This window comes from Bipolaris sorokiniana (assembly GCF_000338995.1).
Source record: "Bipolaris sorokiniana ND90Pr unplaced genomic scaffold COCSAscaffold_1, whole genome shotgun sequence".
Lineage (NCBI taxonomy): Eukaryota > Fungi > Ascomycota > Dothideomycetes > Pleosporales > Pleosporaceae > Bipolaris > Bipolaris sorokiniana.
In genome coordinates, this window is record NW_006911895.1 from 2,240,761 (window position 1) to 2,261,628 (window position 20,868).

The following is a 20,868-nucleotide window of genomic DNA, read 5'->3' on the forward strand; positions in this document are numbered from 1 at the left end:
GAAGCTCGACTACTATTACAACTGCTCGTCTCCCACATAATCATTCCCTCGTTGTTACTGTCTACTTTGCAACGCTGCAGTCAACATGGGCTCGATTTCGACTGCAGGAGAGGCCGGTATGTTCCCCCGCAACCACGCGCCCCACCATTGTTCTACCCCAACACTCCCCATTGGGAACACTCACTTTTTACTTTTTTGGCATGATTCATACTAACTCGATTCGTTTGCAGTGGCCCGAATCGCCCACCAGGCCTCCGACGTAATTGTGTCGGTCGTTCCTTCCCTCTCGACCGAGTCCGAGTTCTCAGAGGCCTTGAAGGGCCTCCAAAAGCACAACGCGCCTAGCGTTGTGTCCAAGACACTTCCAGAGGTATGCTAGAACAACCACCAATTTCACATACCGCAATTGACTCATTCTTCCTCAGGTCGTAACCGTCCGCCAAAATGCCGACCCGCTCCTCTCAGTCTTCCAGCCCATTCGAGCGGGCAAACTCACCAGCGTGACCACAACTTCCTCCATTCTTGTCAAGTCGATACCCCACCTCTACAAACTCGCTCAATACCCCGTCGTCATACATGTATCGGTAGCGCCTTCAGGCTACCCGGATTTCTCCGACATCACTTCCATCAGGCAGTCTGGCTTTGCCTTCATTCAGTCTGAAACTCTACAGGAGTTGCAAGATCTTGCCCTCACAGCACATGCCTTGGCCATCAAGTCAGGCAAGGGTGTCATTCACTTCTTCGACTCTGGCGCGAGCGCATTCAGGAAGACAGTAGAGGTGGAAGATGCAGCTTTGGTCCGGAGTGTCATTGACATGGATGCTGTGGCGGCCTTCCAAAATTCAAAGTCCCAGGAAACCTCGCTATACGCAGATGATGGCAGGACTCCTTCCTTGAGTTTCGCTCGCAGCCAGGCCGTCAATGCCGCTCCTACGTCAGCACTGGCCGCTGCCCCAGACCAAAGCAAGTCGCTTCCGGTTTCGGAAAGAAACAGCCAGCGAGGTGACTCTTCTTCCGGATCATCACAACGCGAGGCTAGCACAAGCGCCGCATCAGTGTCCTCCGCCACCACTGTTGAGTCCTTAATATCAAAGCCTGTTTCCTCGGAAGACATCTACCGATTCGCCACACAAATATGGGCAACCATAAGGGATGCTACTGGACGAAGCTACGACGCCTTTGCCTTTTCAGGTACAGGCAACGAGGAGGCTGCTATTTTCTTGTTTGGTGCCGACACCGCTGTCTTTGCTACTGAGTTGGACAGTGTTGATGAGACCAAAGCATATGCCAACACGGCTATTATCACAGCTCGGTTGTACCGCCCGTGGTTGGGCTCATCACTTGCTCCTATGCTGCCTTCTTCGCTTAAGAGGATCGCTGTGATCGAGCAAGTTCGGAGAAAGACTACTAGGTGGGGTCCCGTGTTGCTCGATGTTCTCATGTCGCTCAAGGCGACTGGCGGTGCATCCCCCACGGTTGTCGGATACCAATTGGGCTACATTAACGAGGAGACTGTTTCACAGGCAATGCGCGGCGTTTGGCAGAACCTCATGAGTGAAACACCTGTTCAGAACCTTGTAATTGGTAACCTTGATGGGCCCGAGGCACAGCCTACCAAAATTGAGCAACCAGCACTGGAGAACGCCTACATCAAAATCCTGAACCAAGTTTTTGGTGAGAAACTCCACGTAGCTAATCAGCTGGGATCACAGCACGCTGGTATCTCCAACGAACTCGCATCTACCCCAGAGTATGGCTTTGGATCGCTCGTTGCGCGCAAGGAGCACCGAAAGCGATTTGTTGAAGAGGCCGCTACTGCTTCCAAAGACAACAAGTTCATCACTCAAGCGCCGCAGCAATGGCTCTCCAAATGGGCTCTTAGCGCTGATGACACAGACAAGGCCAATGAACTGGCTTCTGAAGTCATCGCCCGCTTAAGTACTGATGGTTCGCCTATTGCCAGTCAGCTACTTTCTTCCAAGAAATTGTTCTACAAGGAATCACCTTGGCTAATTGGGTCTGATGCTTGGGCTTACGACCTCGGAAACTCTGGTGTACACCATGTGTTAGCATCTGGCGAGAACGTCAATATGCTCATCATTGACTCTACCCCTTACTCGGAGCGCGCTGCTGCTGATGCTGCAAGGCGGAAGAAGGACATTGGGCTATACGCTATGAATTTCGGCAACGCGTATGTTGCATCAGTTGCGGTATACAGTTCCTACACTCAGGTTCTGGAGGCCATGATCGAAGCCGACAAGTTCAACGGCCCCTCCGTTGTCCTCGCGTATCTGCCATACGAGAAGGAAAATGACACTCCTCTGACTGTTCTGCAAGAGACTAAGAAGGCCGTTGATCTGGGATACTGGCCACTCTACCGATGGGACCCCAAGGCTGAGGAGAAGGGCGAAGTAAACTTCAAGTTGGACTCTGAGCGCATCAAGAAAGAGTTGGAGGAGTTCCTCTCTCGCGACAACTATATGTCGCAGGTCATGAAGCGACACCCCGAGTTCGCATCCAACCTCTCTGGATCCTACGGAACCGAAGTCAGGCAGTTGCAGAAGCGCAAGGCCAAGGATGCGTATAGCAAACTACTCGAAGGTCTTCAAGGCGACCCACTTACAGTTCTCTTCGCTTCCGACAATGGCAACGCTGAGAATCTGGCAAAGAGGCTAGGAAACCGAGGAAAGGCTAGAGGACTCAAGACCATTGTCATGGCGATGGACGACTTCCCACTTGAGGATCTTCCCAATGAGCAGAATGTCGTCTTGATGACCAGTGTAGCTGGTCAGGGAGAATTCCCTCAGAATGGCCGAGCCTTCTGGGAAGCTGTCAAGGACTCCACTGACCTGGATCTTGCGACAGTAAACTTTGGTGTGTTCGGTCTTGGTGACAGCCATTACTGGCCACGCAAGGAGGACAAGATTTACTACAACAAGCCTGCAAAGGACCTCCACGCTCGTCTTCTTACCCTAGGTGGCAAGCCTCTAGTCGACTGTGGTCTTGGAGATGACCAGGATCCAGATGCTTACCAGACCGCGTACGCAGAGTGGGAGCCGAAGCTCTGGGAGAAGCTAGGTGTCTCTAATGTTGAGAACCTGCCAGAAGAGCCCGCGCCGCTTACCAACGAAGATATGAAGGCTGCCTCAAACTACCTCCGAGGTACCATCGAGGAGGGCTTGGCCGATACCAGCACTGGTGCCATTTCGGCAAGCGACCAGCAACTCACAAAGTTCCACGGTACCTACATGCAAGATGACCGTGACCTCCGCGATCAGCGCAAGGCCCAGGGTCTTGAGCCAGCTTATTCTTTCATGATCCGATGCAGACTTCCTGGAGGTGTTTCTACGCCTAAGCAATGGCTACAAATGGACGAGATTAGCAGCACGCTTGGTAACGAGACTATGAAGCTGACCACCCGACAAACATTCCAGTTCCATGGTGTCGTCAAGGGCAAGCTCAAGCCTGCTATGCAGGCCATCAACAAGGCTTTGATGACCACCATTGCTGCTTGCGGTGATGTTAACCGAAACGTCATGTGCAGCTCTCTGCCTACGCAGTCCAAGTACCATGGTCAGGTCCACAGCTACGCGCAGAAGATCAGCGACCACCTTCTTCCTTCTACAACGGCATATCACGAGATTTGGCTCGAGGACGATGAAACGAAACAGAAGCGCAAGATCGCTGGTGAGGCTGTTCAAGACCACGAGCCGCTGTATGGTCCTCTGTACCTTCCTCGAAAGTTCAAGATCACTATCGCTATCCCTCCACACAACGATACCGATGTGTACGCTCACGACATTGGTCTCATTGCTATCAAGGGTGAAGATGGAAACCTCGAAGGCTTCAACGTGCTTGCCGGTGGTGGTATGGGTGTGACACATAACAACAAGAAGACATACCCACGTACTGGATCCATGTTTGGCTACGTCACAGCTGATCAAGTGCATCTTGTTTGCGAAAAGATCATGCTTGTCCAGCGCGATCACGGCGACCGCAAGAACCGAAAGCACGCCCGTCTCAAGTACACCATTGATGACATGGGCCTAGACGTTTTCATCCAAAAGGTTGAGGATCTTTGGGGTCAAAAGTTCTCGGAGCCCAAGCCTTTCAAGTTCCAGAGCAACATTGATACCTTCGGCTGGCAAAAGGATGAGCTTGGTCTTAACCACTTCACATTCTTCATTGAAAATGGCCGTATCGAGGACACTGCTGAATTCCCAATGAAGACTGGTCTCGTAGAGGTAGCCAAGGCACACAAGGGCGAGTTCCGTCTCACTGGTAACCAACATCTGATATTGGCCAACGTTGCAGATGAAGACCTACCAGCGATGAAGGAACTTCTCAAAAAGTGGAAACTCGACAACACAAACTTCTCTGGAATGAGACTGTCTAGTTCGGCTTGCGTTGCCTTCCCAACTTGCGGTCTCGCTATGGCTGAGTCAGAACGCTACCTACCCGAGCTCATCACTAAGCTTGAGGGAACACTTGAAGAGTCTGGCCTCCGACAAGACAGCATTGTCATGCGTATGACAGGTTGTCCTAACGGTTGCGCGCGTCCTTGGCTCGCCGAGGTTGCGTTCGTCGGCAAGGCTTACGGAGCGTACAACATGTACCTTGGTGGTGGTTACCACGGTCAAAGGCTGAACAAGCTCTACAGGAGCTCAATCAAGGAAGATGAGATTCTGGAGATTATGAAGCCGTTGATCAAACAATATGCCAAGGAGAGGAATGAGGGCGAGCACTTTGGTGACTTTGTCATAAGAAAGGGTTACATCAACGAGACAACACACGGAACGAACTTCCACGACAATGTAAGCAGTTTCCATAACGGATCTTAATGATAAAGATAGCTAACCATATTATAGACTGCGGAAGCAGAGTCAGACGCAGAGTAAATGTGTTGATATTAGACGAATTCCATTTGAATGATTGTCACGTTTTCTGGGTTATTTAAACTTCCAGGGCCCTATCTATGGAGCCCCTGATTTCCTTCTTGTATTTGATTTCAATTTTTCTTCTGGATATTTGGCGTAAAAGTGTCCAAAGTCTAGTGTAGGCTATCAAAAATGAACAGGCTGTTGCTATGTAACTCCCATTGGTAAAATCGGAACCCCAATACAAGCGGTAAATGCTAGATGAAACTTGCTGCAAAAACACTGAATAGCAAGTTTTACGTCACAGTAATTGAGTGAGGGTCTGTATTCTCGAGTATGGCCAAGCTGGGTATTGGAAGAGGGGTAAGGATAATGAAACCCATTTTAACAGAAGAAAATGAAAGCGCAAAATGAAGGTAAATAGCATCAATCATTACTTCCGTACCTAAGGACTCAATCTTTCAATCTTCCACTCTGCATCCTTTATTCCTTCTCCCCCAACCTTCCTATACACAAACCGATCATGCAACCGACTCGGCCTTCCCTGCCAAAACTCCACCACCTCAGGCATAACTCTCAGCCCGCCCCAAAACTCCGGTACAGGAATCTTGTCTTTCCCCTCAAACCTCTTCTCCACCTCTTCTACTTGCTTCTCCAACTCCTCCCTACTCTCAATGACACTACTCTGCCGACTCGCCCAGGCCCCAATCCGCGAACCCCGAATCCGCGTATCGTAGTAAACCTGTGATTCTTCATCCGTAAGCCGCTCAGTGCGCCCTTCAACCCTCACCTGGCGCTCGAGCTCGCGCCAGTAAAAAGTCAGCGCAGCGTGCGGATTACTTCTCACATCGCCAGCCTTGCGACTCGTGTCCCAATTCGAGTAGATGACAAAGCCGCGATCGTCGAGCTCCTTCATGTAGACGACGCGGCCGGAGACTTTGCCGGAGGGGAGCTCGGCAGTGGAAAAAGTGACGGTTTCGGGTTGGTAGACGTTGTTTGACTGGGCTTCTTGGAACCATTTGTGGAATTGGTTGGTGGGGGAGGGGAGCAGGTCTGCGCGGTCGAGGGCGCCTTTTGTGTATTGTGTTGCGTGGCCTGGGTCCTCGGAGTTGGAGGTTGGGGCGAAGATTTTTTTCGCGGATTCGGTGGCTGAGTGCAGCATTGTGCTTTTGTCGGTGTTGTTACTGCTGTTGTATGCTCGGTGTTGTTGGAATATGGGTTGTTGGTGGCGTATGTGGCTGACGGGGCTGAAGGTTATTTTTTTAGTACTGATTGTTCGGTAAGAGGAGAGTTTTTGTATTCGACGTGTAAGCATTGAAGGATTCTAGTATCGGGGAGAAGGATTGAGGGTATCACGAGACTTTTTGGTCGAAATCGCGTGACAGGGTGCACAGATGAGTCGTTCTTGCGATCGGAACAAAGTGGGGTGACGTAACGGATTGCTAGCGTGGCATCTCTGAGCGCAACATGCTGGTGCCAATGAGACCGCAATGGTTTTGGTATACTGCTTAATGATTTTAATTTTTAAATTAAGCGGAATTGGAAAATTCAGATAGAGTTTCTCGACTACGTTTTCCAAGCTGCTCACTAAACAATCTAGAAACTACTTGTAAAGAACTTATTGACTGACCGTAACAATATATTGCATTCACAGAGGATAAAGCCATAAGTTCCCCAAGAAGATAATTATTAACATTGACCACTAGATGTGTATGTGCTGCTCTTGGAATCGTTCTATTACAATTGTGGTGGTTCACACTACGCCAGAGTCAAAGTAGGGGTTTTGATGATATTGAACTGAATATGTGAAGCTCGTTACAAAAAATCATTTAGAACATTTTGTAGTTTTTAACCAGTTGCCGATAAAGCGCTTGAATAGTGGTCATCCCTTATCAAACTGGGAGACGGACTGCTATTTGGAAAAAGATAAATGTCATCTCAGAAGCGACAAAGAGAACTAACACTATATCGAAAAAAGGACCGATAGACTACGCGGTCAAGCAAGAGGTCGGAATTGCACTGACTCAACACTGTTCTTGTCTCGTACGATTGTTGGAAAGGGATAGGCGGTGAGGTTGTAACAACGTCCATTCATGGTCTACTCGGCACGAGGTACACAGAATGACAAAACTCTATAGCTTAGAACCAACTTTAAATTCAACAGCCATGCCACGAACGAGGACGCGTCGTATGCAACGCAGAAGGGTCAAACGATACGTAGCCCTATCGCGCCTGACCCAACAAGGCTAGACTGAGCTTGAGTGAGCTGGTAGTGCGGGGGGTGTACATTCAGCTCCAGATAGGCATTTGTCTAGCAAACACTAACACGTTAACCTCGAAAACAAATTTATACATGGTATTGCAACGTCAACTATCATGCATAATTCCAGCTCCTATCAGTACGATCTTGGTTCGTATACTCGAAAGATCACCACATCCACCCCGCACGCCCAGACATGGTTCGACCGCGGCTTCATCTGGAGCTACGCGTTCAACCACGAGGAGTCCGCCCGGTGTTTCGGGAGAGCAATCAAAGAGGACCCAGAGTGCGCCATGGCATATTGGGGTGTATGTATACAACCTGAACTTCGGAATAGCGCACGGATTGACACCTGACCATGGTAGCTCACTTTTGCTCTCGGGCCGAACTACAATAAACCTTGGGACTTGTTCGATGAGAAGGAGCTCAAGACAACACTGGAGAAGATAAACGAGGCGAACGAAAACGCTAAGCAGTATGCACCTGGTAGGATGGATCCAGAAAGGGCCTTGATCGACGCGATACAGGTACGTGTTCCTAAGGACCTGAACGAAGCCGCGTTCATTGCCTGTAACGAGGAGTACGCAAAAGCCATGGAAGACGTCTATAAGCGGTTCCCTGACGACATCGACATCACTTGCCTCTACGCTGATGCTCTCATGAATCTCTCAGCATGGAATCTATGGGATCTCAAGACGGGTGAACCCACCCCTGAATCACATGCACCCAAGGCAAAGATCATACTGGAAAAGGCCCTACAGAATGTTAGCTCTCAGGAACACCCCGGTCTGCTCCATTTGTACATCCATCTGATGGAAATGTCAAAGACTCCAGAAGCAGCATTAGCCTGTGCAGATCGTCTGAGAAGAGTTACCCCGGATGCCGGCCATCTGGTTCACATGCCGAGTCACATCTGGATCCTGGTTGGTGATTATGGGCGTGCCATTGACTCGAACGCAGATGCATGCTTGGCGGACGAGAAGTACGTCGCCGAACATGGAACACAGAACTTCTACTCCTTTTACATGATGCATGACTATCATTCGCTTATATACGCAGCAATGTTTGCGGGGCAGTACAAGGTTGCAATGGATGCTGTCAACCGCATGGAAACCTCGCTACCTGTGTCACTCCTGCGCATTGAGAGCCCGCCAATGGCAGACTGGCTCGAGAACTTTTCGTCGGTAGGCGTCCATGTCCTAGTGCGCTTTGGGCGATGGGCAGAACTGATTGCGCTTCCAATGCCCGACGATGCAAGTTTACATTGTGTTACAACGGCCATGATTCATTACGGCAAGGGAGTTGCCTATGCCGCTACTGGTGATATCGAGAAGGCACAGAAGCAACGTGCCGCCCTGGTTGCGGCAGTAGAGCGGATACCATCCTCCCGTATTTGCGGGGATTTTCCAAACAAATCCAATGTAGTGCTCAAGGTTGGTATAGCAATGCTGGACGGCGAGCTCGAGTACAGGAAGGGCAATTTTGAAGAGGCCTTCAAGCATCTCGAAACAGCTATTGATCGGGATGATGCGCTTACCTAGTAGGAATTCCGCCTCGTCCATGAGATGCGAATGAGTGTACTGACAAGGGGTCCCTTTAGTGCCGAGCCATGGCCCTGGATGCAGCCGACCAGACATGCGTACGCCGCCTTGCTCATGGAGCAGGGCCGAATAGAAGATGCAGCAGGGGCTTACAAGGCTGATTTAGGGTTTGACGACAGTCTCCCTAGAGCAAGGCAGCATCCGAATAATGTTTGGGCTCTACACGGCTATCACGAGTGTCTGCTGAAGCTGGGAAGGGTTGAGGAAGCAGGGATCGTAGGGCAGCAATTGCGTATCGCGCTTGCTGTAGCGGATGTAACTATCGACGCCAGCTGCTACTGTCGGCAGGGTGGGAACGCAAAGTAGGTAAGTGGGTGCATTGATACTTAGAGTAGGACCGGGTGCGACTATCACCAACAATGGCGTCTCTGGTTCTGTCTCCACTTGGCTGCTCGCACCCTGGTCATGGTTGAGGGCGATCTCCCAGCATCGTGGGATCGTGGTCTTGGGACATTCCTATGCGGTATAAGCGGGAATGCTTTCAATCAATTTATGGTCCGGAGAGAGCTTGGTTTGATTTCCATGGTCGGATGCCGCACCCCCGATTGCATCGTGCAATCAAATCACCACGAGTGTGTGTGTGTGTGTGTGTGTGTGTGTGTGGCTGTGATGGTTGCCCTTTTGTTTAATTTGCGAATTGCGTATAGCAGGCGCCTTGGGTATGCGTCGGAGGCTGGCTCCGACACCATTCAGAGGCAAAGGGGCGATGCAAAGGACGACCTGCTATGTATCTGGACCAGCGACGGATGAGAGGGGGTCGGCTGTCATTGAGCCGCGCTGACTCGTCCAATCACGACGATCAGGCACCCCAGCACTTAGGCGTTTCACGATCTGATGCTAACCAAGAGTAGAAGGTCGCCGACTCTATCCGTATCCTTGCACCCCCTGCTCCCACGTTGCCCGCCGTCACCGTGCTTGATCTCGCTTAACAACAACCACCGGAAATGTCATCCCAACACAGCATCTCGCAACCGCCCATCTTCACCCAACAGTTCCTGCAGGAATGTGGGTCATTCACCCAGCTTGCGCTCCACAAGCACCCTCTCCACCAAGCCACTCACCTTGAAAACCCTGGAACCTAGGGCAGGCGGTGGATCCAAAGAGCCCTAGGCATGCATCGCGGCCCTCGGAACATAGTCTCTGACTCTCAATGTGACAGCGGCAATTGAATCATTAAGCCGTTGGATCCCCAGCTGATTAAGGCTTTTCTTTGTATGCACTGTCATGGGTCTGGATCTTTACAAATTGCGGTTCTCAACTCACTTGTGATCCTTCGCCTCATTAGGCCTAGGGACTATGATTGCTAAGGCTGGCTCGCACGAGCTGCTAGGATGACAAAATTGTTCTAACTCGATATCCCCTGGTCTCTCTTTGGAGGGTGGTAGTTGGAATCAGCGTTGACTGAGCCGTAGAAGCCATGTTTTGGACGCGGGCGGGCACTCTCCCTCCCGTGTCAAGAATAGCGCCGTGGGCCGCGCCTCTCTCCTTGGGCACCCATTCATTGAGTGCCGGCCAAGCGAACTGTTTGACTCGTTATGCCGGACACCCAATGCTCTAGCACCAGAATATATGGAGCATAACTACTCCAGATTCTGCTGCGACTTGGGTGTGAACCAGATTTCCCCGACGTTGCGCCATCACCATGGAATCACTACACGAGAACAGGGGGCCGGTGCTGCAAGCGGTATGTAGAATCACTGACTATGGACTCCAGATTCACAGAACTGATGGTAGCAGGTGTGCTCGACATTCGTTTCTCTTGCCTTTGTAGCCACTATTCTGAGGGTCTATACACGAACTCGCATCGTCAAGGCTTTCGGCGCGGATGACTGGTGGATGGTGGCTGCACTTCTTTTTCATGTCATGTTTGCGACGTGCGCAATAGGCGGTATTCATTATGGTACTGGACGCCATATGATCACGCTTACCAGCGAGCAACAGTACAAGGCTCTTCAGGTAAGGCCCTCGAATCTGTAGCTTCACCGGCTCAAGACTAATAGTAGTTGTAGTATTGGTGGCTATGCTACATTGCTTACTGCTGGGCCATGATTACGTCCAAGATTTCGATTGGTCTCTTTCTTCTGCGCGTCACTGTCCAAAATCTCCACAAATGGATCATCTACATGGCCATGGCCCTGACCATGCTCACTGGACTGGTTTTCTTCTTCGTCACATTGCTGCAATGCACGCCAATCGCCTTCTTTTGGGACAGACAAATCAAGGGCGGCTACTGCGTCAATGTGGACATCATCATTGGCCTGACATTCTTGTACAGCGCCATCTCAGTTATCAGCGACTTTACCTTTGCGATCTTGCCCTTCTTCCTCATCTGGTCATTGAACATGTCCACCAAGACGAAGGCCATGTTGATTCCGGTTCTGGGAATGGCTTGCGTGTAAGTAGAACCCATTTTTCCTCTTTGGTTCTACCGTTGCTGACCCACGGCCCCTCAGTGCAAGTGTAGCAGTTGTCGTCCGCATGGCCTACGTCATGGACTTTAAAGACCCAGACTTCCTGTGGGCTACAGTGGATATTGCCATCTGGTCCGATATTGAGCAAGGACTAGCCATTACCGCCGGCTCCCTTGCCACTCTGCGTCCCCTCTGGCGGGAAATCGCAACGACGCTTAGTCTCTCATCAACTTTCAGCCCCTCTACGCCATCCGGTATGCGCACACCACAATGGAACGGCGACCCGACGTCGAGCCAGTCCCGCAAGAAACCCTCGATCTACAGCATGACAAAATCTCTCTTCCAGACCGAAAAGGGGAATCCGTCAAAGGAGCTCGACGAAGACTACGGCATGGGCAACCTTGCGCCCATACGGCTACGAGATGATCTCTCTACCGAGAATGAGAAGACAGACAAAGGGTTCTCCACATGGCGGATAAAGGGCGGAGGAAGCAAGATTTCAGATGAGGAGTGCCGCGTGGGTGAAATTACACGGGAGACGTACATTGAACAGGAGCACGGAAACCGATGAGATGTTTGGTTTCTACAAAAGAAGCAAATTCCACGAAGAGAAATAAAGTGCGAACAAAACAATTCAGAGTAATTTAATTTGATGCCAGCGACGAAAGCGATATATAGATTTGAAGCAGAGATATTTCTGCGATGAAACACTCTCATTCTTTTAAAGGGATGCAAAAATAGTTAATACTATAATCTAAAATCAATAATATCAACTATTACAAACAGACACACATCCAGGTTGGGTTGGCATTTGCAAGGAAAAGTGAGGTAAAACTCATCGTGATAACAACATCTCACACCTGACTGACTTACAAACCCCACTACACACCCCGTAGTCCCAGAGTCTCCAGCTCAAGGCCCGTCGCGGCGGCGGCTCCCGAAACAAAAGCATGCTAAGAACAAGGAAACAACCGCTACCAAGCCAAATACTCGCGGAAAGAGACAGGATAGGACAGAAAGAAACAGCGCCAAAAGGAACCAAAAACCAGGGTCTAGGCTGAGACCCTTGATTCGCTTTTCCTCCTTAGTTCCAGTCTTTTCTACAAAGAAATATAAGTGCCGCTCCGCGGAGCGGCACATGGCCCTGACTACTCTTACTCAACTCTCCCCCTGTTGAAGTGGGATTTTGGAAGCGAATCTTGCCACGCGAGAAGCGAGAGACGGGGGAGGGGAGGCGCAAGAAAGTTTCGTCTGTGGTTACACGAAAAAAAAAACATTTTTTTTAGCGTCGAACACAGACGACATTGACGAATGCCGAGTCCGATTCCCGAGTGTATCAAAAAAGAACAATCTGAAACAAAAATCGGGGAATAAACGTTATATTGTTGACATTCCCGCAGGCTACAAAGAATACGAAGACAGAAGTATTTTTTTGGTGGAAGATGGGGGATGGGCGGAAGGGAAAGCGCGGGATCAACGGACATTGCCCGTTTTCGCGCGTAAGAAATCTTCGACTTGCTGATCAGACGGCTCGACGGGACTATGGGTAGTAGTTTCTGTCGCTGCTGTCGCTACCGATGATGAAGAGGAGGTTGAGGTCGGCGATTCAGGAGGGCTAGCGCTATCCTGTGCCGGCGTACTACTACTAGTGCTAGCGTTGTGGACGGGGAGTGTTAGTCGTGCACCATTTCGAGGCGATGAGTCCGAAGGCGACGACGGCGCCGGACACCCCCTAGATGCCGCTGCTCCATTAATACTGTCAGCTGCAGTCTCCATCTCTGCTCCACCACACTGCGGATCTTGTCCGCTTGTCGTGGTGCTATTATTTCTACTATGTTGTTGAGAATGCGGCTGCGGATTGCTAGTTCGTTGGTTCGAAGGCGTCAGATCGCCGTGGAAGGGTCTCGATTTGTTTTCGGCGGCCTCCTTGTCCACTTTCCATGTGCCGGCTTTGGGGTCAATAGTATAACCCTGTGGGTCGCACTGGACCAACTCCTCAAATATAGGGTCCTTGTCTACCCGCTTGAAGAAGACGGGGGTAAATGTCTCGCCTTTTGCTTGCTCGTCCTTACGCATTTGTCTTTGACCATTCTCAACTTCGCTCTTCGCCTTGACAACGCCCCTCATATCACCTCTGCGTAATGCGGAGATGACGTGCTGCCATGCCTTTCTCGACTCCCATGGATCTTGCTCGGACAGGTCAGGAACGTTCATGGGCTGTTGCTTGATGCTGTGTACGTCACAGGTTTCGATTTCCGTGCCGCTACGTGCATCTTTGATGGTAAAAGTGCTATTCCACGTGCCTTCAAGGATGTAGATGATATCAGAAGGGTTATCCTTGTGGAAGAAGCGCGCATGAAAACTGTTCTTTTGTCCGAACCCGAGCAGTGATTTGCCTTCAAAGTGTATATGTGATATGTATCCATTGGAGCAGATGAGCGAGTAATCGCCATAGAGTTCGGGGTGTGGAACGCCACTAAGGAGACCTTTGACTTTGATGTTGGGTAAGGGAAGTAGATAGTCTTCGTCGTATTTATCGACATGGACTATTGCATAGCCCTTCTGCTTGATAGCCACGTTTCCGTTGAAAGTGATTTCCTGTTCAGTGAAACCTTCGGCGCGAATACCGACATGATTATTCCACAGGTAGCATGCAGTGACTGGTGGGTGATGTCCGACCTGCTCAGACACCAACCTCGTTTCGCCCAGGTCTTCCATGTTCCAGCCCCCCATGAAAATTTCTCCAAGAAATGCATTCAAGGGCTTCTTGACGCCGTCCTCTTCCCTTCGTCCTCCATACTGTTGGCCGCGTAGTGAACAAAGAAAGTTCTTCAATACGAGCAATGCCCGCTTTTCTGGGTTTTCCTCAGTTGCCGGTGCAGCCCAAAGATATGGATGATCTGCCCAATACTGTGGTATCTCCACGGTCGAGTTGTCTGCGAGTACGAATGGTGGTGCAGTAATATTTGACAAATCTCCCGAAATGGTCGCAATGGACGCCAAAAATTCTTTCAGGCCAGACCTATTGTGGGTAATATCGTTTGACATGTCCAAGTGTTTACGATTAGATTGCTACCGCCTGTTGTAATATCACAGTAATTCGGCCTGCAAGTGGTATGTAGTTATGCTGACAGTAAGCTGGGCTGTGGCCGTGCCAAGTCATGACGTCAATGTATACTAGTGTAAACGGGTTCAGGCGGCCTGGCGGTGCAGTAACGATTCGGGCGCGCCATCGAGATTTTGTGGCGGTTGATCGAACAGACTGACGCGGTCGCATGCGTCAGTCAGGTTTCTCTGCATCTACAATGCTGCTTGGAGCGAAGTTCGCCGGCTGTACCCTCTTATGATCCTTCCTTGCCCCTGCCATTTCTATTCCACTCGGCCGTACTACTCTCATATCAGCTATACCCCAGCTGAGTCTTGTGTATATTTCTCGGCGCATATGTGGAGTGGTGTTAGATGATAATGTAACTTATGATAACCGTCTACGCTCATCTCATCCAATGGTTTGGTCCAAGACAGTTTTCAACTTTTTTACCTGAGTGAAATTGAACGATTGTTGTTGTCGATGAGTGTTGTAGTCGAGGTGATAGTTCCTTCGGCATGTTGTCCAACATTATATTGTTTGTTTGTTTGGGGTGTGTGATTGTTCGCCAAGACTATCTCGTAAATGGCTATCGCTTACCGCATTTGAACGAGCCCGATACATCACCCCAAGCTACCGAAACATTTCCTGAGAAAACCTTTAACGATGAGTGTATTAAGTGCATCCATCTAGGAGCGGTGAACTATGCTGGAATATATGTTTACAAAAAGGTAAAACGAAACTTAAGATCCTGGTTAATTACGCTATGTTGCCCATACCCAATCCCAAAAACTCGAATAATATAGGGTTCCCTGCAACAGCTATATACGCAATACCTAATATACGTTAGCGTGTGTTTGCAAGCAATTGTGATAGACATACCGGTATAGACGATCAGCTTTGTTACAACTTCGACGTCGTAGCGAACTCGTGGCTTCGTAAGCATCATGAAAATCTCGCGCTTCTCATTTTCCTCTTCAGATGGCTCGTTTACAGTTTTGCAGAAACCGCCTGCAGTATCTGTATCACTCTCTGGTGGTGTCACAGTGTTGGTGTCGGGCAGTTGCACCTTACCCGTGCCCATCATCTGCTCGTACGAATGGACGCGAGATGCCATTGGCGTTGGCAGGAGACGTGCACCAAGGAGCGGGTCTGATTTTTCCGCATTGGGTGTGTCGGGCATTGCTGGGCTTGGTACCCATGTAGAATTCTCTGGAACAGCACCGTCCAGCGAGTTTACACTTTCACGGCGCCTGCGGTTGCGATACGCAAGCGTCTCATATGCATCTGCAGCGGATTGAGGGCCAACCGAGACGGATCGCTTACGTGGCTGAGCGAGATTTTTCAACATGTGTGGCAGCTCAGATGCAGGCGGAATGACATTATCGTCGTCTGCAAAAGGTTTAATCGAACTGTACTTGGACGCATTCAAGAAGAATGCGCGAGGCATGTTCCAGCGAGCCTGTTCAAGTAGACGGAAGATTGGAGGCAGTATGGTGAACAGGGCAGGCTTCATGGTTGCTCTCCAGACGAAGATGACAACAACGCCCAAGAGAATGCGAATGGTTGCTTTGAGCAAGCCCATCTCGTGCAAGTCGAAGGGGACCGAGGAGGGATATGCGTCTTGCAGGGCATAGCCTGTTTGGGCATAGTGCCAGGCACCAAGGTTTATGCCTATGACGACGCCAGCAAATGAGACGCTATCGTCGTAGCAGGGGCAGTCGTCGGCAGGCTCCGGATGGACGCGAACGAGAACACAGACTACCAATGTCGCGATGAAAATGTGCAGTGTGCTGCCACTAAAGACCCACGAGTCCATCCAGTCGCCGTAGACGAGCTGGAAGGCAGTGATGAGGGCACCCATAACACTACCCACTATGACGTCGAGGAATCCGTGCATGCCGCAGTAGAGGCGGCCGGCTATGATGGACAGTGCGTAAAAGTAGAAAAGGGCCTGAAGGCCCATGTTGAGATTAGTGTTGTCCTGCTGAGCCGACTGGCGCAACGTGTAGATGGCATAAAAGGCCACGGAGACGGCATTGGCAGAGTGCGACGAGGGGAAGCCGTATTCGAGTGCAGCCGAGCCTGACATGGAGATGCGGGCGAGAGGAGGCGAGAGGGGGCGAGGGAGGCAGAGCAGGTCCTTGAGGAAGCCGGTGCTGTAGACACCCGCGGCAAGCATGAAGACAGTCCTGTGCACGTCAGACATGGCAGCGCAGTCAAAGACAGCAGCGCACGACATACGCTCGGCCAACGCTGGTGTAGCCACACCAGAACTGGATGGGCAGAAAGACCATGAAGAAGGTGTGGGTGCCGAGGTTTGCGGTATAGGCAAAGTAAGAGTCGAGGAAGGGCGAGCGCAGCTTATCCTGCAGTAAGGCTAGCCACGGCGTCTCCCAGCGCACAATGGGGATGAGGCGGTTGCGCAGGGCATTGCGCCACTTGGGGAGCTGCTGGGCGTAGTGGTCGTGGCCCTTGTTGCCGGCGTCCAGCTTGGGTTTTGTCATGGCTGGCGGCGCCTCATGTTGCGGAGGCATAGCGGCAGCGGGCGCAACAGCGGCAGCGGGGAAGAGGAGGAGTCGAAGGAGTCGGGCGCGTCAGTCGCTTGTGCATGTCCAGGCGATTAATGCTGGGTGGGCGGCGGCAGCGGTGTTATCGTCGTTGTCGTCTGTATTTGCAGCCAGCGTGGTAGTGGTGGTGGTGATAGCGATAGCAGTGGTGGAGTTGGTGGTGGTAGGGCTGTGCGCCCGCCGTCTAGCAGGCCACGGAACGAGCGACCAGGACAGACGGGCGTTGACACTCGGCGCTAGCTTAGCGAGCCGCTGGCGCTGTAGCGCGGTTGCCATATGCGACCGAGTGCTGCCAACAATCAACATGCGCCTCTCTTAAGCCCCGACCACTCGCTCCCCACACGCTCTCCCGCTCCAGCTCTGCTCTGCTTTGTTCTGTGTGTCTTCATTCATACCCTCTCCCTGCTCACCATCCCGTGCAGCACCAGCCCGCCCGCCCACCACCACCACCACCTCTGGCGAGATATCAACATATACACCCCATACACACAATGGCCGCCACTTCGCAAAACTACGACTACCTGCGGCGCAAGCAGAGCACAAAGTCGCCCGTCTCATCTATGGGCCCTGTCCGCGGCCATGCCCGTACCCCCAGTGAGCGCAACAGCAATGGCACCGTCAGTTCATACGGCACTACCAACACGCGCGACACAGCAATCACCGAGCCACCCGCATACTCGAAAAAGCTCGTCGTTGTCGGCGACGGTGGCTGCGGAAAGACGTGCTTGCTCATCAGCTACAGCTCCGGCAACTTTCCAGAGGTACGTCCGCCTGCGATGCTGCCAGCAGCGACAGCACCAACACCAGCACCAGCACCATCATCATCATCACAGACACTAATGCGCTCCAGAAATACGTGCCCACCGTCTTCGAAAACTACATCACCCACACGCCCCATCCGCCCTCGGGCAAGATGGTCGAGCTGGCCCTATGGGACACGGCCGGCCAGGAAGAGTACGACCGGTTGCGCCCTCTCTCCTACCCAGAGACAGATGTCATTTTCGTCTGCTTCGCAATTGATTGCCCAAATTCGCTAGAAAACGTCATGGACAAGGTAAGAGAGCTAGCTGAGCCAGCACATCCATGCATGCACTGACACGACTCAGTGGTACCCCGAGGTTCTCCACTTCTGCCCAACCACACCGCTCATGTTGCTGGGCCTCAAATCCGACCTGCGCAATAAGAAGAACTGCATCGAGCTCCTCAAGACACAAGGCCTGACGCCTGTCACCTCGGACCAGGGCCGTGCCGTGGCCGAGAAAATGGGCGCCGTCTACATGGAGTGCAGCAGTAAAGAACAAGACGGCGTCGAGGAAATCTTCGACATGGCCGTCACCATGGCCGTTGGCGACGAGCACAAAGAGCAACAAGACCGCCGTCTGGGCACCGCAAACTCAACATCAAGAGGGAACACAACGACACCCCTCCCCGCTGGCGGCGGCAAGAAGAAGAAGCGCAGCGGCTGCACCGTCTTGTAATCTACATATGACGACGCTGGACGATACGATCAATATGTTTTAATGACCACACGCTGCCCGCCCTCCCTCACTGTCTTGACATGTCTCTTCCTTCCAACACATCATGGTCGAGTCTCTTCATGTACATGGTTGGGGGCGTTTTTGGTTTTTCTTTGGCACAACAATGGACATAGCGAGTCCAAACGCCTACAATATCATTTCCCCTTTTCTTGTATCTGTATTCGGTATTTAGTATGAGCGCATAGCGAACCTGCTTTCTTGGCTTTGTCTGCGCCCAGGGAGTAAATGAAGCGCAGTCTTTTTTTTGAACCATGCTCGATTTCCAGCCCTATGACAAGCATTTTACTAGTGACTTGCTCAGGGGTATCATTGCATCATCTTCCCGTAACGCCTTGTTCAGGTTTATATGAACCATTCACCGTGCGCAACACTACGCGCCGTCTTGTCGTATCCTCGTCATACTATCAACAGGGGTCCTCTGCTCTTTCATTTCCTCTCATCGGGCACCTCTGTCTCGCCTTCATGTTCAGTGGCCCCCTCTTGCGTGCTTTCCTGCTGCTCGTTGGGGTCCTTGGCCATGACGTTTTCAAAGTGACTCCACAGCGACTCAACGGGCGCGAATTCGTTGCCGACCGACGTGACTTCTTCGAGCGAGCGGTTGAGTTTGTTGATATTTTGCAAGACGACTTCTAGGCTCTGCGATCATGGTTAGCATGCAAGCGCTAGATTGTTGCAGCGACATTGGCGGGCCACAATGTCGGTGTGCAGGCCGTAACATTGGACGCACTTGAGCAATCTCCGTCACCAGCATCTCGCGCTGCTGCTCGTAATATGTCTTTGGTGCCGCTGCCTCCTGGCCATTTGTAGAGCCTACAAAGTACGGTGGTGCCATGATGCTGCTGCCGCTGTGTTGCTATGTCAAAGGCGAGCCTGTCGCGTCCGCCTCCGGTGTTGCGGGGACCTTGCCCTTGTCGCGCTAGCTAAGCGAGGCTGCTGAAAAGTTGAGCTTTACCTTTAACTCTTTCCTTTCTCCTCACGACTTTCACGATGAAACCTCACAAGTGACAGGTAAGCAAAATCTTTTTCGCTCCTTGCTTTTTGCGCCTTATATGATGAATATCCAATAATCTGTCAATCCCCTGACTCCCACAAGATGGGGCCATGGTGAACCAATATTGTATTCACACTCTGATCCTCTAGCCAACTCAGTGTCTCACCTCACCGCTACATTGACCTATAAGAAACTAACCTTTGCCTCGCTTCAGATCACACAATGGCGCAAGCGCCAGCACCCAACCCAATCAAGGAACCATTTCCCATCTCCCTCGTCGGCGGTCGCTACCTCCTCTTCGATGTGGACGTCATTGCGCACTGCCGTCGCGCGCACAACATCTGCGGACTCTTGGTGGGCACGATCCCGAACCTCAGCCAGCAGAACGTTTTTCTGGGCGTACCGCTGGAACTTATGCCGGAAGAGGCTCGGGTACTCGTCGATAAAGGCGCTGCGTATATCGTGGATGATGCGCAGTTTCATGAAGAGAACTTTGCGAAGATGAGCAGAGAGGACAGACTCAGGTACATGGCCGAGATGGATAAAAGAGGAGAAGAAGTAGCCAAGGAACAGAGGGAGGCTGCAGAGAGGAGGAAGGAAAGGGCCCTGCGTGACAAGGGTCTGAAGACAGACGAGGCCAGTCTTGCTGCAAGCTCGGTGTCTGAACAAACGCTCAAAGTGGATGACTCGAGTTTCTCAGGCTCCGGTCTGGGCTTCATCATGAAAGGATCGAGCTTCTCCGACTCATACACGCCAGTGGAACTCACCAAGGTCGACCCAAGTCCTAGTACTATCAGCAGTTCTAGTCCTGTTAGCTCAGAAACCAGCACTTCTGATCTTGCGCATTCTGGTCTTGGGTTCATCATGAAGGGCTCAAGCTTTTCAGAGTCGTGGGTACAGGTCAAGCCACCAAAGATTGACTCTCCTGCGCCTATGACTGCGCCTATTCCTACCTCGATCCCCGCACCTGAAGAGTCTCTCTTCGAACCAATGTCTGCTCCTACTGAACCTGAACCGTCCACCAAGAGCAACACTGTGAAAGGTGTTGCAGGTCAGAAGCACTTCGTCACGCCCACAACCTCATACCCACCACTGGCGACCCCCGCCAAAGAGACTGCAGCCCCTCCCCCAAAGGTACCGGACAGCTACCCATTGTTCCGGTATCTGCATTCCAAAGGCTACTATCACATGCCTGGTCTGCGCTTTGGTTGCCATTACAACGTGTACCCTGGCGACCCACTTCGTTACCACAGTCACTTTGCTGCGACGGGTCTGGGCTGGGACCAGAAGTTTGAGCTTCTGGATGTGGTTGGTGGCGGGCGTCTCGGTACAGGAACGAAGAAGGCCTACATGATTGGCGGTGAAGATCCGGAGATAGACGCGAACGAGAAGGAGCCCGTCAGGGCCTTTTCCGTCGAGTGGGCGGCCCTCTAAATGGCATCGCCGAGTATTAGACCGATGAGGATTATGATTTTACGAATGCAATACTAGATTAGAAGAAAAATAAATTTCAGTTCAATGTACGCTGCAGTCGC

General features: G+C 51.5%; 9 protein-coding genes across 9 annotated transcripts; 5 read left to right on the plus strand and 4 right to left on the minus strand.

Annotated features, from left to right (window-relative positions):
• Positions 1-85: 85 nt before the first annotated feature.
• COCSADRAFT_166738 (uncharacterized protein) lies at positions 86-4,898 on the plus strand (the record flags this gene model as incomplete). The annotated part of the gene is made up of 4 exons (XM_007696809.1): positions 86-116; positions 231-370; positions 426-4,814; positions 4,869-4,898. 4 exons carry the CDS (start codon positions 86-88, stop codon positions 4,896-4,898), a joined length of 4,590 nt encoding a protein of 1,529 aa, XP_007694999.1.
• Positions 4,899-5,322: 424 nt separating this feature from the next.
• On the minus strand, positions 5,323-6,039 carry COCSADRAFT_78636 (uncharacterized protein; the record flags this gene model as incomplete). Its single annotated transcript, XM_007696810.1, has 1 exon — positions 5,323-6,039. The coding sequence occupies one exon, from the start codon at positions 6,037-6,039 to the stop codon at positions 5,323-5,325; it is 717 nt and encodes a 238-aa protein (XP_007695000.1).
• A 1,214-nt stretch (positions 6,040-7,253) lies between these two features.
• Positions 7,254-9,044, plus strand: COCSADRAFT_76189 (uncharacterized protein; the record flags this gene model as incomplete). The annotated part of the gene is made up of 3 exons (XM_007696811.1): positions 7,254-7,445; positions 7,503-8,677; positions 8,738-9,044. The coding sequence occupies 3 exons, from the start codon at positions 7,254-7,256 to the stop codon at positions 9,042-9,044; spliced, it is 1,674 nt and encodes a 557-aa protein (XP_007695001.1).
• Positions 9,045-10,075: 1,031 nt separating this feature from the next.
• COCSADRAFT_106729 (uncharacterized protein) lies at positions 10,076-11,937 on the plus strand. The gene is made up of 4 exons (XM_007696812.1): positions 10,076-10,422; positions 10,476-10,694; positions 10,748-11,133; positions 11,192-11,937. Exons 1-4 carry the CDS (start codon positions 10,381-10,383, stop codon positions 11,718-11,720), a joined length of 1,176 nt encoding a protein of 391 aa, XP_007695002.1. The 5' UTR covers positions 10,076-10,380; the 3' UTR covers positions 11,721-11,937.
• Positions 11,938-12,222: 285 nt separating this feature from the next.
• On the minus strand, positions 12,223-14,197 carry COCSADRAFT_131970 (uncharacterized protein; the record flags this gene model as incomplete). Its single annotated transcript, XM_007696813.1, has 2 exons — positions 12,223-12,714; positions 12,835-14,197. The coding sequence occupies 2 exons, from the start codon at positions 14,195-14,197 to the stop codon at positions 12,623-12,625; spliced, it is 1,455 nt and encodes a 484-aa protein (XP_007695003.1). The 3' UTR covers positions 12,223-12,622.
• Positions 14,198-14,749: 552 nt separating this feature from the next.
• COCSADRAFT_177466 (uncharacterized protein) lies at positions 14,750-16,999 on the minus strand. The gene is made up of 3 exons (XM_007696814.1): positions 16,479-16,999; positions 15,117-16,426; positions 14,750-15,070 (listed from the first exon to the last, which is right to left on the minus strand). Exons 1-3 carry the CDS (start codon positions 16,769-16,771, stop codon positions 14,994-14,996), a joined length of 1,680 nt encoding a protein of 559 aa, XP_007695004.1. The 5' UTR covers positions 16,772-16,999; the 3' UTR covers positions 14,750-14,993.
• Positions 17,000-17,203: 204 nt separating this feature from the next.
• On the plus strand, positions 17,204-18,425 carry COCSADRAFT_213818 (uncharacterized protein). Its single transcript, XM_007696815.1, has 3 exons — positions 17,204-17,565; positions 17,655-17,858; positions 17,911-18,425. The coding sequence occupies exons 1-3, from the start codon at positions 17,296-17,298 to the stop codon at positions 18,280-18,282; spliced, it is 846 nt and encodes a 281-aa protein (XP_007695005.1). The 5' UTR covers positions 17,204-17,295; the 3' UTR covers positions 18,283-18,425.
• A 343-nt stretch (positions 18,426-18,768) lies between these two features.
• Positions 18,769-19,174, minus strand: COCSADRAFT_78644 (uncharacterized protein; the record flags this gene model as incomplete). Its single annotated transcript, XM_007696816.1, has 2 exons — positions 18,769-18,978; positions 19,070-19,174. The coding sequence occupies 2 exons, from the start codon at positions 19,172-19,174 to the stop codon at positions 18,769-18,771; spliced, it is 315 nt and encodes a 104-aa protein (XP_007695006.1).
• Positions 19,175-19,319: 145 nt separating this feature from the next.
• On the plus strand, positions 19,320-20,864 carry COCSADRAFT_32450 (uncharacterized protein). The gene is made up of 2 exons (XM_007696107.1): positions 19,320-19,350; positions 19,548-20,864. Exon 2 carries the CDS (start codon positions 19,556-19,558, stop codon positions 20,765-20,767), a length of 1,212 nt encoding a protein of 403 aa, XP_007694297.1. The 5' UTR covers positions 19,320-19,350; positions 19,548-19,555; the 3' UTR covers positions 20,768-20,864.
• Positions 20,865-20,868: the final 4 nt, after the last annotated feature.